This window comes from Narcine bancroftii, chromosome 1, assembly GCF_036971445.1.
Source record: "Narcine bancroftii isolate sNarBan1 chromosome 1, sNarBan1.hap1, whole genome shotgun sequence".
Lineage (NCBI taxonomy): Eukaryota > Metazoa > Chordata > Chondrichthyes > Torpediniformes > Narcinidae > Narcine > Narcine bancroftii.
Genome location: NC_091469.1, coordinates 488,445,167 through 488,463,803, shown reverse-complemented (window position 1 = coordinate 488,463,803; position 18,637 = coordinate 488,445,167). Strand labels below are relative to the sequence as shown.

At 45.4% G+C, this 18,637-nt stretch overlaps 1 protein-coding gene across 2 annotated transcripts in view; it reads right to left on the bottom strand.

Moving 5' to 3' along the window:
* Positions 1 to 18,637, bottom strand: part of LOC138751975 (sphingomyelin phosphodiesterase 5-like) — a 51,279-nt gene that overhangs the window by 6,840 nt on the left and 25,802 nt on the right. For both annotated transcript variants that reach the window (XM_069915081.1, XM_069915079.1), the window contains exons 3-6: positions 8,319 to 8,394; positions 7,369 to 7,509; positions 3,436 to 3,525; positions 116 to 179 (exon numbers count right to left, since the gene is read on the bottom strand). In XM_069915081.1, the coding sequence (XP_069771182.1) occupies positions 116 to 179; positions 3,436 to 3,525; positions 7,369 to 7,509; positions 8,319 to 8,394 (371 nt within the window). The remainder of the gene's footprint in view (positions 1 to 115; positions 180 to 3,435; positions 3,526 to 7,368; positions 7,510 to 8,318; positions 8,395 to 18,637) is intronic.

The following is an 18,637-nucleotide window of genomic DNA, read 5'->3' as shown; positions in this document are numbered from 1 at the left end:
CCTGATGACAATAGGGCTTAAGCCTGTAACGTTCTGTATCACAGGTCAACATTCAAGGGATGGAACACTGTAGTTGGCACAAATTGATTTCTCTCCCACTTTGGCCGATACTCACCGCTGCAAATTCTCGGGGTTGATCACTGGCTCTTCATACATTGTTCTTTGTTCTAACAGAGTCCCTGTGAAACAGACGGGACAAGGGAGTGAAATATGAGAGTCTGAAGATGCTGTGATTGCACTGCCAGACTCAGACCACCCACAAATTGGAGGAACAACACCTCATATTCCACGTGGGCACTCTCCAACCAGACAGCATTTATGTTGCCTTCTCCATTTTCCATCTTTCCCTACGTCTCCTTTCACAGAGCCAAAAATATCCCCCTCTCCCATTCAATTCTCACCTATCCTCTCCCTATTCAATTAACATCTTTTGTGATCCCAACTGTGCCACTTTATTTGTTCCTTGTAGATGTTCTCTACAAAAACAGGGTTTTGCCTGTGATGTCTTGGGCTGTGCCCACTTCCTTTTGGAGGGCTTTACCCTTAGGGGTATTGGTGCACAGTTACCTTACGGCTGCAGTGCACATTAAATTATTCACCTCGAGACCGTAATCTTTAGTACCTTTATGAAACAAAAATTAACACCCGTTCTTCCCTCCCCAGCCTTTTAACACTGGCCAGAACATAACTGGAACATTGTTTCTATTCTGGACTCTAGACTTAAGGAAAGAGGTGAAGGAGTTGGATGGGGGCAGGAAAAGTCTACCAGAATAATTCCAGTGGAGAAATTGGGACTGGTGCAGTGGAGCACAAGATGGGTCTGACAAAGGGGTAAAGGGAGTAGATTTCAGATTTATTGTCAGAGTACATACATACATCACATACAACCCTGAGATTCCTTTTTCCTGCAGGCGCGGCAGAATTACCACTAATTGGTAGTGCAAAAAATAAACCGTACACAGTGTAAACAAAGAACTGTAAACAGATAATGAATGTAAACAAACTGACTGTGCAATACAGAGAGAACAAAAAGAAAATCAACACCCAGTGGGTCAAAAACAGATTCTTCCCCTCTATTTATTTTTAGAAGTAATTTATAGCAATATTTGTACTGTACTGTTGGTGCAATAAATGTTCATGACAATAAATTTTGATTGGTTTCCTATACATTTTGGTTCTTCAAAATTAGTTCTTAAAATTTCAAATCAGAACTTTTACATTACAAATTTGAGAATGCTTTCTGACATAATTTGATACTTTGCATTTGAAGAATGCTTCCAGATTTAAGTGACAGGGAAATATTTTTAACACAGTGAAAACATTCCTGGCTGTGGGATAGGGTGTACTTGAATTCAAGAATGAAATTCTAACAATGGTTGGAATGATTATTAAAAAAAAAATCAGAATGTTCCTTCATCCTCTATATCTTAATGAAATTGCAAACACACAATGGAATGAACTTCTGAATGAGTTAGTTGCGTTAGGGTTCCTTCTGTCATTTAAGAGAAGGTTGGATGTATACATGGAGGTGAGGGGGTTGGAGGGTTATTGGCAGTGAGCGGGTGGTTTGAGCTAGTGGAGTTGTTCTAGTGAACCAGTGCGGACTCGAAAGGCCGACATGACCTGTTTCCGCTCCGTAAATGGTTATATGGTTAACAAGTGCACAGGTAAGAGTCCTTAAATGAGTCTCTGATTTTGTTATTGAGTCGGATGGTGGAGGGGGAGCAGCTATTCCTGAACCTGATGGAGCAAGTGTTATGGCACCTATATACCTCTTTCCTGATGGCAGCAGCGAGAACAGAACGTGTGCTGGGTGGTGAGGGTCTTTGATGATTGCTGCTGTTCTTCAATGGCAGCGTCCCTGCAGATATACTCAATAGTGGGGAAGGTTTTGCCAGTGCTAGGCCGACTACCTTTTGGAGGGCTTTATGCTCAGGAGTATTGGTGTCCCCATACCAGACTGGGATGTAGCACACATTCCACCACACCTCTGTAGAAATTTGCCAAGGTTTATGATGTCACACCAAACCTCCGCAAACTCCTGAATAGAATAGGCAATAGAAAGCGAGAAAGTGTTCCCATTAGTCAAGAACCAGAGGCCACAGGGTTTAACAGTGATGGCTACATTTGCCAGAATAATTTTCCATGCAGTATTTGGAAAATGCAATGCACATTCCATTCTAGATTCAAAGGGGTTCAGGATAAATACTCGGAAGGAAAGAATTTGCAGGATAATGGAGTGGGTCAGCTGTATTGGTCTTGCATAAAGCCAGCAGAGCTTATTCAGCACAAATCTATCCTAATCCTATTTTTCAGCACTTGGACCATAGGCGACTTGGTGATTCAAATGCTTGTCCCAATGCTTCTTAAATGTTGTGAGAGCCTCTAGGTCCAGTGTGACAGATTGATCAGCTAAATAGAAGCTAAGAACACTGTAGCACAGTGAATTATTATTCTGCCTCGTCCCACTGATCTACACGCAGATCATAGCCCTCCATACCACTCCCATCCATGTCCCGATCCAATTTTCTTTTAAATGTCAAAATCAAGCCAGCATTCATTTCAGCTGGCACCTCGCACCACACTCCCACCATCCACATGCTTTCCATGCTAAAACCTGTCTTTCTGTAATACACCATCCCACTGAACTGAACATCTTCCAGGCATCTCAAACAGCACCAACTGGTCTGTGCAGTGAAATTGTCCGAGAATTGTTAGTTCATCAATGAGGGGAGGGTTTATTCAGGTCAGAGCATGAAAAGCCAACTCATATGGTCATGTTCACCTCTTGTACTCTCACTCACAACTTTAGTACCTTTCCAAAACAAAAATCTATCTTCAAAAATTTGAATTGGCTTGTAGTTTGCTGGAGAGCAAATCATACATTCAAAACTCAAGTGCTTAAGAGACCAGATGTACTGAGATGGGTTTGTGGCTCAGCAATAAACGAGCATGGTAACAGATACAGAGGTTAAATAATGCAGTGGAAATGAGGGAGAACATGCTCAAACATGCTTCACATTTGCAGTCTCAATGACGTAGGTCGGGGTTTTCCACTGAAGCCATGATGCTGGAATTTCAGCATGAGACCAGAAATCACAGCCTCTGCTTCCAGAGGTGGTGACTGGGAGGCTGCCACAACCAGGAAGAGCGCAGTGGCTGCTTATGTGGCCACATTGACTTCTCCTTCCGGGACTCTGGCCGACAGCTTGGAGCGACTGTGCTGGATTCCCATCCAGCTGCCGAGGATGGAGAGGCCCCCTACAGCAGCAGGATACTGCCAGGAATGAATTCGATTGTGGCTTATTAATTAAAAAATTTAGGGAAGGTTTAAGGTATTGAACAAAGATGCTGGCTACTGCAAGAAGATAGGTGGGACAGGGTGTGTGACAGAGGGTTGATTTGAAAGAAGATGGAAGCAGAGTGAGTACTGACCTATGACCCCAGGCTTCTCTTTGCCCGGTCCACTGCAGCAAGGATCTTTATACATTTTGAGGATCTGATGCTGCTGCTCCAAATGATCCTCTAAAACAAAAGGGTAAATGGTTCGTTACACAGCAGGTAGACTGTTTCCATTCAATGGCCTGATCATTGAATTGCATTTCCTGAGACTGTACTCCAGATTAAAAACTGAAGAGCATACTCTTGGTTTGAGATATGCCAGTCAGGAGAAACACCACTAGCCTATCTTAATATTCTTTGTCCATGGAACATTACAGCACAGAAATGGGCCCATCAGCCCTTCTAGTTTGTGCCAAAGTATTTTTTGCCCAGTCCTTAGTCCTCCATACTCCTTCCATGTATCTGTCTAAATTCTTCTAAAAGGTCAAAATCGACCCTGCATTCACCACTTCAGCTGGCAGCTCGTTCCAGACTCCCACCACTCTCTGTGTGAAGAAGCTTCCCACAATGTTCACCCTAAACTTTTCCCCTTAACCCGTGTCCTGGTCTGTATCTCAGTGGAAAAAGCCTATTTACATTTGCTCTGTCCATGCCCATCATAATTTAAAATCCCTCTATCAAATCTCCCCTCATTCTTCTACGTTCCAGGAAATAAAGTCCTAACCTGTTTAACCTTTCCCTGTAACTGTTCCGCAAGTCCAGGCAACATCCTAGTAAATCTCCTCTGCACTCTTTCAATCTTATTTGTCATCATACTTCACTCCATGTCTCAAGACAGCATAGGTCTAATGTCCTTATTCTCTTCTCACCGCACACCCACAATCCCAGCAATCAGACAAACCTCTCTCGTCTCCCAGATAAGAGGACCTGTGCAGACTATTCCCAAGGCAGTGTCACCTGAGCCCTCATACTTCCAGTAACATGGGCTTCACTCTTGTATTCAAATCCTATTCCAACAAAAGCAAATCTATCTCAATGTATCTGCACATAGGCCTTTTATCCAACTGGTCCTTTCAATCGACCATCGTTTCCCACAGCAGACTCTATCTGCCATGGTCTTGCCATTCTACATCTTCTTGAACTCTCTGCATCTCCTCATGGTCAAAAATAACCCATTTATGCCAATTATTTGTGATCCATCCTCGAATTACCCATTCTCCAACTTAGTTGTCCGGGCATCTATATGCCACCTTAAAAAGGCCTTCTAACATGACCAAGTACACAATTTTCCCTTGATCTATTCCACTAATTATACTCTCAAAATTACCAGCAGGTGACTGAGTCGGTTTCCTCCATCATTCCAAAGGTGTACAAGGTTGATTGGTCACATGGGTGCAACTTTTATTTTAATTTAATTGATTTAGACATTCAGCATAACAGGCCTTTCTGGCCCATGAGCCTGTGTTGCCTGAATACCCCAATTAACTTACAATCCTATACATTTTGGAGGGTGGGAGGAAACTGGAGCACCTGAAGGAAACACAGAGACATGGGGAGAATGTACAAACTCCTTTTCTGAATTCTTTATCTAAAATTTTAAATGTAATATATAACCCCCCTCTCCCAACCCCTATACCCACCCACATCCCACCCCAAAGAAAGAAAAGAGAAAGAAAATGGAGATTTAACATCATAAATACAGTAAACCACCATGGATCAAAGCAACATCATCATGACGAGCTTCAGGGAATTCAAAATTTTAAACTCATAGTCCAAATAGAGGCTCCATACTTTAGAAAAAAATATAAAATTCCAGATAATACTCTTTATTGTTATTATCAAGTTAAAGCTTTGCTATTGGATAACTTTGGGCATACTTTGAGATTTCTAAGACAATCAAGTTTTGAAACTTTACTTACGGAAGGCGGTAAAAACAAATTTATTTCTAAAATGTATAAACTGTTACAAAGTAAAATGTCTAAAATTAGATATTCATTAATCAAGATTGAAATGGGAAGGGGATTTGGGAATTACAATTGACCATGATGAATGGAGATCTATTTGTAACCATAGTATATCTAAGATTATGAATGTTCGATATAGGTTAGTTCATTATCATTTTTTGCATCAAACATACTTAACTCCTCAGAAATTAAAGAAATATAATTTAAGTTCTTCAGATTTGTTTTAGTCATTTTAAAGAAGTAGGCTCTTTCTTACATTCGGCTTGGTCATGTGATAAGGTTAAATGGTTTTGGAGACGACTTAAGGAATTTTTAGAGTAAGTTTTAAAGATTCAAGTACCATTGGACCAAACATTGTTTTTATTAGGTAATGTTAAAAGGTTGAGTTTGATTTTAAGGTTGACTAAGTATCAAATTGCATTTTTAAGGTTGGCAATGGCAGTATTATTGGGAAAAAATGAGAATGATTTGGGTTTACAGAGGTGGCATATGGAATTGAGGTCATATTTTTTTGGAAAAAATAACATATAATTTGCATGATAATTACAAATTCCTTAGAGACAACGCGAGGTTTGAACCCGACTTCCTAGCGCTGTAATGGTGTTGTGCTAACAGCTACACTAACCGCGCCTCCCAAAGTGGGTGGTACGGGCTCGTGGGCTGGAAGGGCTATAAGACATAGGAGCAGAGATAAACCATTTAGCCCATCAAGTCTGCCCACCGTTCAATTACGAGCCTTTTCCCACTCAGCCCCACTGCTCAGCCTTCTCCCCATAACTTTTGATGCCCTGGCTAATTAAGAACCTATCAATCTCTGCCTTAAATACATCCAAAGGCTTGGCCTGTTACTGTGATCTCTCTAAATTAAAATTGTAAAATGATTTTCCTTTCATGGTCTATATAGACTGCCCAAAATCCTATTATTTTCAGCCGTGTTCTCATTTACTTCATAATATTTTCCTCAACTCTGATGCCAAGGAAATGTTCCACAGTCCCCCAGTTTTATTTTTTGCACCACATGATCACAGCCATGCCAAAAGCACTCACCTTCTGAAGATGAAAACTTGCTTTGGTACCAGTACTGAACCAAGTCACAGTGGAGACATTGAACATGACAGCATAGTACAGGACCTTCGACCCACCATGTTGTGCTGACCTATATAAATCTACTCAACGATCTATCTAAACCTTCCCTACCTCACACCCATAATACTTCTCTTCATCCATGTGCTTGTCTAAGAGCCTTGAATGTCCCCATTGTACCAACCTCCACCACCACCCTAGGTCATGCATTCCAGGCACCCACTATCCCATGTCAAATAACATTCCCATGATGTCTCTCCTAAACTTTCCTTCACTAACCTTATACAGATATCCTCTGGTATTTGCTACTGTTGGCCCAGGAAATGTGCTGGCTGTCCACCCTATCCATGCTTCTCATAATCTTGTAAACCTCTATTAAGTCACCTCTCATCCTTCTTCGCTCCAAAGAGGAAAGCCTCTGTTAACCTTTCCTCTTAAGACAACATCTCCAATCCAGACAACATCCTGGTAATTCTCCTCTGCACCCTCTCCAAAGCTTCCACATCTTTCTTGTAATGAGGCAGACAGAACCGAACACAAGTGTGGTCTCACCAGAATTTTATAGAGCTGCAACAATACTTCACAGCTCTTCAATGCAAATCTCCCGACTAACGAAGACCATCATATCATAACCTCGTGGCATTCTTGACAGATTTATGGATTTGGACCCCAAGGTCTCTCTGTTTGTTGCTAAGAATCCTGTCATTAACCAGCTACTCTGCTTTCAAGTTTAACCTTCCAAAATGCATCACTTTGCACTTATCTGGATTGAACTTCATCCGGCATTTCTCCACTCATCTCTGCATGTAAATAATGGGAATTACTGGATTAAAGTTAATTTTACATAATTAAGGACTAAAATACTGATTTTTATTTCCAAATTACTTAACATTTTGCACTTTGAGCAAGGTCAGAGTGTAACCGGCAGGGAAGGAGAGGTCACTGACACTTCTAGGGGCCTGGAGGGCCTGACACTCACCCAGTGAGCAGCTGTCGAAGTTGAAATCTCCACAAAGAACATCAAACACAACCTTCTCATCTTCGCATCCTGTCGCGCTCATGAACGCGCTGATCCATCCCACCATGTAACTGAGCTGGCTTTGGCGGATGTGGCTGTCCTCTGGAGGAGAGGCATGGATGTGAAACCCGAGTCTCATTCAATCTGTCATTTTCCTACATAAGAGCAGTGACCACAACTGGCTGTAGAGCATTGAGCTACACTGAGAGGAATAGATTGGGTCTTATGCCTAGAGTAGGGGGAATTGGTAACCAGAGGAGATAGATTTAGAGCAAGGGGGAGAAGGGGGAGAGAGATTTAATAGGAACCCATGGAGTAGCTTTTTTTTTTAATACATACACAGCATTGGAGGGTTCAAGGCTGCTAGATAGAGGTGGTTGAAGCAGGAACTGTTGCAATGTTTAAGAAATATTTGGATGGACACATGGCTAGGATGGGTTTAGAGGCCAATTCAGGTGGGGGAAAGTTGGACAGAAAGGCCTGTTTCCATGCTCTATGAATAAATAACTATCTTTGACACTTGGGCACCAGCACTGAATGGATCGTCATCCAAGAGTGGTGGAACCTGTACAGAATAACGGGCAACACCTAAACTGAAGGGGCACCACTATCTGCCTAACAGGGTTTGCTGGTGCGATGCAGGAGGCTTTCAACTAACGTGACAAGAGGGTGTGAGAAAAAGCACGTGAGGCAGTGAGTGGCTGGATTGTGAGGAAGGTGGAAAACCAATTAGCTGGAAGAACAGCAGGTCAAGCAGCAGGTGTGGGGGGAAAAGGGATTGTTAACGTTTTGGGTTCAAATCCTACCTCCTCACTGATTGTGGAGAGGGATGTAGACAATACAGACACAAGCCCCTTGGCATTTCACATCAGCGATCAAATATTCATCCACACTAATCCCATTTTCTGTACCTGCTGTGGCTTGTAGGTGAGTGCAGCTAATGTATCCTACAATCCGATGACCTTTTTGGGTCAACCCAACTTGGACCTGAAAGAAAAATTTTAGTCAATCATACATTTATTTTTAACCAACTTCAAAAGAAAGTTTTGTAGCAACAATTAAAAATATATATTCTTAAGATGGTGTCTTTCAAAAGCAGCCTCTATCCACAGGGACTCTCACCACCCAGGCCAGGCCCTCTTCACACTGCTACTATCAGGAAGGAGGTCCAGGAGCCTGAAGATGAACACCCAGCGGTACAAGGACAGCTTCTTCCCCCAGCGGTACAAGGACAGCTTCTTCCCCCAGCGGTACAAGGACAGCTTCTTCCCCCAGCGGTACAAGGACAGCTTCTTCCCCCAGCGGTACAAGGACAGCTTCTTCCCCCAGCGGTACAAGGACAGCTTCTTCCCCCAGCGGTACAAGGACAGCTTCTTCCCCCAGCGGTACAAGGACAGCTTCTTCCCCCAGCGGTACAAGGACAGCTTCTTCCCCCAGCGGTACAAGGACAGCTTCTTCCCCCAGCGGTACAAGGACAGCTTCTTCCCCCAGCGGTACAAGGACAGCTTCTTCCCCCAGCGGTACAAGGACAGCTTCTTCCCCCAGCGGTACAAGGACAGCTTCTTCCCCCAGCGGTACAAGGACAGCTTCTTCCCCCAGCGGTACAAGGACAGCTTCTTCCCCCAGCGGTACAAGGACAGCTTCTTCCCCCAGCGGTACAAGGACAGCTTCTTCCCCCAGCGGTACAAGGACAGCTTCTTCCCCCAGCGGTACAAGGACAGCTTCTTCCCCCAGCGGTACAAGGACAGCTTCTTCCCCCAGCGGTACAAGGACAGCTTCTTCCCCCAGCGGTACAAGGACAGCTTCTTCCCCCAGCGGTACAAGGACAGCTTCTTCCCCCAGCGGTACAAGGACAGCTTCTTCCCCCAGCGGTACAAGGACAGCTTCTTCCCCCAGCGGTACAAGGACAGCTTCTTCCCCCAGCGGTACAAGGACAGCTTCTTCCCCCAGCGGTACAAGGACAGCTTCTTCCCCCAGCGGTACAAGGACAGCTTCTTCCCCCAGCGGTACAAGGACAGCTTCTTCCCCCAGCGGTACAAGGACAGCTTCTTCCCCCAGCGGTACAAGGACAGCTTCTTCCCCCAGCGGTACAAGGACAGCTTCTTCCCCCAGCGGTACAAGGACAGCTTCTTCCCCCAGCGGTACAAGGACAGCTTCTTCCCCCAGCGGTACAAGGACAGCTTCTTCCCCCAGCGGTACAAGGACAGCTTCTTCCCCCAGCGGTACAAGGACAGCTTCTTCCCCCAGCGGTACAAGGACAGCTTCTTCCCCCAGCGGTACAAGGACAGCTTCTTCCCCTCCACCATCAGATTTCTGGATGGACAATGAACCACAGACACGACCTCACTTTCTCATCTTTTTGCACTAATTTATTTATTTTGAAATGTAATTGATAGCAAGTGAAGCTGCTGCAAAACAATGAATTTCGTGATATGCTCAAGACAATAAATTCTGATTATTCTTGTGTTTAAAAAATAGAAAGTGAAACAGATGCTTGGGAGGGTTTATAAAGATTGTGAAAAATGGTCTGAGACAGATGAAGCGGGGGTGAGCTGTGAACAGGATGGGAGGATTTGGCAGAAGTGGGGAGAGGTGGAGTGAGCTGGGGAGGATAAGGAAGGGCAGGTTGTGAAAAAATGTGGGCTGCAGCATTCCATCCTGAATCCTGAGGTGCAGCTGTAAAGGATAGGATTCAGAAAGGATAGGATTCAGAGGGTGACACATGATACAGGAGGCAGCTAATTGCCAAGAATGACTTGGTGATGTCCTCTACCAGCTGTAGAATTCAATACAGCCATTCCCAACAAGTCCGAGTTCTGACCAACTGGTTGGATCTTGAAATGGATGCAAGGTGGACGTATGTTAGTATGGCAAGTAGTTCCCACACTGATTCCACTGCCCCGCACTCTCCCAACAGCCCACTATTAGTCCCCACACTGATCCTACTGCCCCGCGCTCTCCCAACAGCCCACTATCAGTCCCCACAATGATTCCACTGTCCCGCGCTCTCCCAACAGGCCACTATCAGTCCCCATAATGATTCCACTGCCCCGCGCTCTCCCGACAGCCCACTATCAGTCCCCACACTGATCCCACTGCCCCGTGCTCTCCCGACAGCCCACTATCAGTCCCCACAATGATCCCACTGTCCCGCGCTCTCCCAACAGGCCACTATCAGTCCCCATAATGATTCCACTGCCCCGCGCTCTCCCAACAGCCCACTATCAGTCCCCACAATGATCCCACTGTCCCGCGCTCTCCCAACAGGCCACTATCAGTCCCCACAATGATCCCACTGTCCCGCGCTCTCCCAACAGCCCACTATCAGTCCCCACACTGATCCTACTGCCCCACACTCTCCCAACAGCCCACTATCAGTCCCCACACTGATCCTACTGCCCCACACTCTCCCAACAGCCCACTATCAGTCCCCACACTGATCCCACTGCCCCGCGCTCTCCCAACAGGCCACTATCAGTCCCCACAATGATTCCACTGTCCCGCGCTCTCCCAACAGGCCACTATCAGTCCCCATAATGATTCCACTGCCCCGCGCTCTCCCGACAGCCCACTATCAGTCCCCACACTGATCCCACTGCCCCGTGCTCTCCCGACAGCCCACTATCAGTCCCCACAATGATCCCACTGTCCCGCGCTCTCCCAACAGGCCACTATCAGTCCCCATAATGATTCCACTGCCCCGCGCTCTCCCAACAGCCCACTATCAGTCCCCACAATGATCCCACTGTCCCGCGCTCTCCCAACAGGCCACTATCAGTCCCCACAATGATCCCACTGTCCCGCGCTCTCCCAACAGCCCACTATCAGTCCCCACACTGATCCTACTGCCCCACACTCTCCCAACAGCCCACTATCAGTCCCCACACTGATCCTACTGCCCCACACTCTCCCAACAGCCCACTATCAGTCCCCACACTGATCCCACTGCCCCGCGCTCTCCCGACAGCCCACTATCAGTCACCACACTGATATCCACTACCCTGCACTTTCCTGATAGCCTGCTGTACCTGTACAGAATTCTTTTATCCTGAGAAATGAGAGAGATGCTGTGATGTACACAATGCTGGGATATCGTCCGGCAGTCACTATCGTACGCTTGCAGCTTTTAGCACTGGTAGACGTAGGACCAAGTGAAATTTTTTATAATTACATATTTTTTTTTTACAATGTATAGTTTTTTACAGTCGTATGTACAGATGGTTGTAAGTTGTATAGGTTGTAAGTAGGGGAGAGGCTGTAGTTAAAATTAGAAGAAAGGCAAAGTTTATAGATGGTGAAAGTGGTGTCTAGAATGGAGTTGCAGGGAGAGGTTAAACAGGTTAGAACTTTATTCCGTGGACTGTCCAAGAATGAGGGGAAATTTGATGGAAGTATATAAAATTATGAGGCATATAGAGTAAATGTAAGCAGGCTTCCCCCTCTCTCCACAACTGGGGCGACTCTCTCAAAGTGTCTACCTATCCCTGTCGAGTAAGAGTCTTTATCTTTATTAGCATTGGGTATATGGAGTAAGGCTTTACCTGTAAACTTGGGAAGGAGGATTATGAAGGCAACATGGTTAGCGCAGCAGTTAGTAAAACACTGTCACAGCGCCAGCGACCAGGGTTTGAATTTCAATTTGGTAAGATGAGTAAATTATCTGATTAAAGTGCACTTTACATAATTAAGGACTAATACGGACTTTTTTTTCCAAATTACTTTACATTTTGCACAGTTTTTTGTCTTTTAAACTTTTTTTCTATTCAAAATACTTTTATTGAGATTAATCTAGAACATATAAGAAATCTCTTGGTGCCTGCCCCATTGACCACCGCCCGTGGGCTGATCTCGCCTCAAACCGTGCATCTTGGTGCCTCACAGTTCGGCGGGCAGCAACCTCCTTTGAAGAAGACCGCAGAGCCCACCTCACTGACAAAAGACAAAGGAGGAAAAACCCAACACCAAACCAATTTTCCCCTGCAACCGTGTCTGCCTGTCCCGCATCGGACTTGTCAGCCACAAACGAGCCTGCAGCTGACGTGGACATTTACCCCCTCCATAAATCTTCGTCCGCGAAGCCAAGCCAAAGAACATATAACATTCCTAAAGAACAAAATACAATATCTTTATATTGATTAACATATTGTGATTTAATGTAGTATCAGTAATGTACATCTGCCATCTCGAGTACCTCGACGTTAGGGGTGTGAGCGCTCCAATGGATGTTGAGGATGGAGCGGAGACAACGCTGGTGGAAGCGTTCTAGGAGCCGTAGGTGGTGCCGGTAGAGGACCCATGATTCGGAGCCGAACAGGAGTGTGGGTATGACAACAGCTCTGTATACGCTTATCTTTGTGAGGTTTTTCAGTTGGTTGTTTTTCCAGACTCTTTTGTGTAGTCTTCCAAAGGCGCTATTTGCCTTGGCGAGTCTGTTGTCTATCTCATTGTCGATCCTTGCATCTGATGAAATGGTGCAGCCGAGATAGGTAAACTGGTTGACCGTTTTGAGTTTTGTGTGCCCGATGGAGATGTGGGGGGGCTGGTAGTCATGGTGGGGAGCTGGCTGATGGAGGACCTCAGTTTTCTTCAGGCTGACTTCCAGGCCAAACATTTTGGCAGTTTCCGCAAAGCAGGACGTCAAGCGCTGAAGAGCTGGCTCTGAATGGGCAACTAAAGCGGCATCATCTGCAAAGAGTAGTTCACGGACAAGTTTCTCTTGTGTCTTGGTGTGAGCTTGCAGGCGCCTCAGATTGAAGAGACTGCCATCCGTGCGGTACCGGATGTAAACAGCGTCTTCATTGTTGGGGTCTTTCATGGCTTGGTTCAGCATCATGCTGAAGAAGATTGAAAAGAGGGTTGGTGCGAGAACACAGCCTTGCTTCACGCCATTGTTAATGGAGAAGGGTTCAGAGAGCTCATTGCTGTATCTGACCCGACCTTGTTGGTTTTCGTGCAGTTGGATAATCATGTTGAGGAACTTTGGGGGACATCCGATGCGCTCTAGTATTTGCCAAAGCCCTTTCCTGCTCACGGTGTCGAAGGCTTTGGTGAGGTCAACAAAGGTGATGTAGAGTCCTTTGATGGCAGAGGTCGACAGCATCGAGTCCACGCTGCTGAAGATCCAGCTGCGCTGGATGGGTCACGTCTCCAGAATGGAGGACCATCGCCTTCCCAAGATCGTATTATATGGCGAGCTCTCCACTGGCCACCGTGACAGAGGTGCACCAAAGAAAAGGTACAAGGACTGCCTAAAGAAATCTCTTGGTGCCTGCCACATTGACCACCGCCAGTGGGCTGATAACGCCTCAAACCGTGCATCTTGGCGCCTCACAGTTTGGCGGGCAGCAGCCTCCTTTGAAGAAGACCGCAGAGCCCACCTCACTGACAAAAGGCAAAGGAGGAAAAACCCAACACCCAACCCCAACCAACCAATTTTCCCTTGCAACCGCTGCAATCGTGTCTGCCTGTCCCGCATCGGACTGGTCAGCCACAAACGAGCCTGCAGCTGACGTGGACTTTTTACCCCCTCCATAAATCTTCGTCCGCGAAGCCAAGCCAAAGACAAGACAGTAATGTACAATCAAACCAATCAGTATTTATTGTCCCAAAAAGAAAAAAAACACTAACTAAATTAAAAAAAACCCAGTTGCTCTGAACGTTTCTACTAAACACGATTGAATTAATATTATTAGTAGTTTTGGAATCGAGCAGCGACCTCCAGAGGTCCAGCAAAACATGCCAATCTACCACATCCATGTACCTTAATTATATGGTAATAAACCTTAAGTGGACCCCATGTCTTATCAACGAGACCTTAATTTTCCTGACATTTTGTCTAATTTTCTCTAGATTCAAAAAGGACACCTCCCCATTGCAAGTGGGGAGGTGGAAAATATTTTAAAAATTGTGATATAGAGAATTTAGGTTAAAAAGACTTAAGTTAAAATGTGATGATTAATCATAAACAGGGAAGCCAGAACGGACAGAGAGTTTACTAGCAGTCAAGGACAGAAGGAGCTGCTGAATATGTTTTTTTAAACCTATCTTTTCATGGTCATAGTGAGAGACATGCAGGAGACAAAGGATTGATAAGAAGTGTGAGAAACAGAATTCAGTGAATGTAGAGTTCACAGTGTACGTAACGAACGTGATAATTAATAATGCAGTTATACTTAGAATGTTTTTGTAATACTAACCAATTAAAACAGTATTAATAAGAAGGGGAAGGGCAAATAATAAAGGTATAAAAATCAATGCACTGTATGTATCGGGGCTTAACTGGTGAGAAACCAGTTGAGTCCAACTCTGCAGACTTGTAAATAAAGCTTGTCGTGTCATCAGTTTTAAAGAGACTCATGTGTGAGAAATTTTATTTCTGACAAATGGGGGCTCGTCCGGGATCTACACTCCGGCCGTGAGGGGAGGCGAGAAGAGGGACATCGGAGGCGGTGCACCCCGCTGAGTTCAGCGGCTCCTAGTCCCTTGCTCGTCGCTTCGGGCGGCTTGAGCGAGTGGTATCCGGACAGGGTGACACGACAAGACGGAGAGGAGAAGGGTGACGGTTCAATCCCCGGGAAGACACCGGTAAGTGACGACTTACGATTGTGGTGTGGGGATTGGGTAACAGGTGTAACGGGATACACCTGTTTGGATAAAAACCTAACGGAATAGATTAAGTATAGATCTTTTGTCGTTGTGTGAGGACCCTGTCGCGGGACTCTAGGATAGACCCCAGGGAAACCTCGGCGGTAACCGAAGGAGGGACAGCACCTCCGACGAAGTGCCGAGAAGAGAGGGGTCAACCCCAGGAAAACCTCAGCGGTAACCGAAGGAGGGACAGCACCTCCGACGAGGCGTCTGAGAGGAAGGGAGTAGGGTCCAGAGCGAGAGGGTCCTCAGCAACGATAAACAGATCTAGGTGGGAAAATGGGAGGATCAAAATCTAAGGGCTCGTCTGAAAATTCAGGACAATTCCTGGGAGTACCCCTTGACAGCCCTTTGGGGAGAATGTTTGAAAATTGGAATAGTAAAAGATATCGGGACAAAAACAAGAAAAAGATGGTCCAATATTGTCTCCTTTGGTCAAAACAACCTATTAAAGGTTCCTCGGTCTGGTGGCCGAAATTTGGATCTGATGAGGATTGGGTTAGACAAGCATTAAACATATATGTAAATTCGAGACCAAAGGTGAATCAAGAAGAGTCAGCATATGCATTTTGTTGGGTTCCCTGGCCAGGATCCTTAACAGAATGTTTTAAATTGAGAGTGGCAGGAGAAAAGAAATGGGAACCTCTGGACAACCTTCCCCCTCCTTATATTCCCCCGGTGCCTACTGCGCCCGAGGAAAGCTTATTACCAGAGGGGAAAGGTGATGAATCTGATTGCCCCCAAGGGGGCCGGGATAAAAAGGATGAATTAAGGGAGTCGGACCCTAAACTTCCACCGGTAAACCGACCCTGGACAAGATCCCAGACTGGTCCAGGACCATCAAAGTTTTCAATAAACCTAAATCCCCTGAGAGAAGTTCCTATGGGAGGACCGGGAGGGGGAACGGGATATGTGAATGTTCCCCTAACTAGTACAGAGGTGCGGGGATTTAAGAAAGAAATGAAAAAGTTATTGGAAGATCCTATAGGACTGGCTGAACAGCTTGACCAATTCTTGGGACCAAACACATATACGTGGGAAGAGATGCAGGCAATAATGGGAACATTATTTTCACCCCAGGAGAGGCAGATGATTCGACGGGCTGCCCTCCTCATGTGGGAATATGAACAACCTGGGGACCCTAGACCCCATGAACAAAAATATCCCTTAAATGAACCCAGGTGGGACAAACGAACACCCGAGGGATTGGCAAGTATGAGACAATATAGAGAGTGGTCAATTAAAGGGATACGGGAGGCTGTGCCAAAGGGTCACAATTTTACCAAGGCATTTGGGAACCACCAGGGGAAAGACGAGTCCCCTACTGATTTTTTGGAGAGGGTGAGAAAGAATGTCCAACAGTATGCTGGTGTGGACCCTAGTACACCAATGGGTGAACAGCTTATTCGAATTGAATTTGTTTCCAAATCATGGCAAGACATTAGAAAGAAACTAGAAAAGGAGGAGGACTGGAGTGAAAAACCCCTAAGTGAACTGTTAAAAAAGGCACAAAAAGTATATGTGCAGAGAGAAGAAGAAGATCAAAAGAAGGCGACAAAGGTTATGGTACAGACTATCCGACAGATGAATGCTGAATCCAGAGGGGAAAGAAAACAAAACCTTCCTCTAAACAATCCAAAATATCCAAGAGAGGGAAGACCCCGGAGGTTCGTTAAGTGCTATTACTGCAATGAGGAAGGACACTTTAAGAGGGAATGCCCCCGATACAAGAGGGAATTGCGTGCCCTCGAACTTATGGAAGAAGATTAGGGGTGTCAGGGGTTCCAAATGTTAGGGACCAAATATAAGAGGGAACCCCTGGTAAAACTAAAAATTGGTCCCAAGGGAGAAGAGGTGGTGTTTATGGTGGACACAGGAGCGGAACGAAGTAGTGTAATAACTGTGCCAATCGGAACTGAGCCTATAAAAAGTAATTTGACAATTTCTGGGATAGAAGGGGCTCCCAGAATGGTATCAATAATTCCCCAAGTAACAGTGAAACTGGAAGAAAGAGAAGGGGTACAAGACCTCTTGTTATTACCTTCAGCTGGATTTAACCTCCTAGGAAGGGACTTACAGGCTCTCCTAGGTTTGGGTGCTCTCCCTGTGGACGGAGAAGTGCGAGTCCACCTCTGCGCTTTAAAGGAAGAGGATGAACGGCAGATTGACGAGAGAGTCTGGTATAAGGAGGGAAATCGAGGAGGTCTGGACATCCCACCTTTACATGTCACATTAATACCAGGTCATCAGCCGGTAAGGAAACGTCAGTATCCTATTTCTTCGGAAGGGAGAAAAGGGCTACAGCCGGTAATTGAGACTTTAATACGAGACGGACTATTAGAAGAATGCATGTCACCTTATAACACCCCTATACTCCCAGTAAAAAAGTCAGATGGATCCTATCGCCTAGTTCAGGATCTAAGAAGTTTGAATGCTATTGTTCAGACCCGCCACCCAGTGGTGCCTAATCCCTATACTATTATGAGTCGGATTCCCCCAGACCATGAGTGGTTTAGTGTTATCGACTTGAAGGATGCCTTCTGGACTTGTCCGTTAGAAGAGGAAAGTAGAGATATGTTTGCGTTTGAATGGGAAAATCCATGGACAGGTAGACGGAGACAGTTTCGGTGGACTGTATTGCCCCAAGGGTTCACTGAATCTCCAAACCTGTTTGGACAAATGCTAGAACAAATCCTGATGGACTATCCACAATCTGATGATTCCCAACTAATGCAGTATGTGGATGATTTACTATTATCAGGACCCAAGGAACAAGAAATGAGGAGAGAGACCATTAGACTCTTGAATTATCTGGGGAAAAAGGGTCTACGAGTGTCCAGAAACAAGTTACAGTTTGTTGAGAAAACTGTGATATATCTGGGACACCAGATAAGTAAAGGACAGAAACGGATTACCCTTGAACGAATTGCGGGAATCACTAGAATGCCTTTACCCCGTAATAAGAAGGAAATAAGACAATTCCTGGGACTCTTAGGATACTGTAGGTTATGGATAGAGGACTACTCAGCTTTGGTGAAGTTTATGTATGATAAACTGACAAATGAAAATGACTATCCATTGAAATGGACCCAGGAGGAGGAGGGATGGTTCGAGGACTTGAAACATCGCCTAACACGAGCCCCAGTGCTCACTCTGCCCTCTTTAAAACAGCCCTTCCAGCTATTTGTCACTCATAACCAAGGAACAGCTGTGGGAGTTTTAACACAAGAAAAAGGCGGTCAGCGACACCCAGTAGCTTTCCTTTCCAAAATGATGGACCCAGTGTCTCGCGGATGGCCGACGTGTATCCAGGGAGTAGCGGCTGCTGCTCTGTTGGTAGAGGAAGCACGTAAACTTACTTTTGGAGGAAAGATGACTGTGTACACCTCCCATTCTGTGAGTGTTTTATTAACACAAACTGCCCATCGATGGCTGACTGATTCTCGCATATTAAAGTATGAAACCATTTTAATGGTTGGAGAAGATTTACAGTTTGCAAAAATTAATAGCTGCAACCCAGCTCAATTTTTATATGGCAGTGAAACAGAGAAAGAGGTGGAGCATGACTGTGTCGAGTTGACAG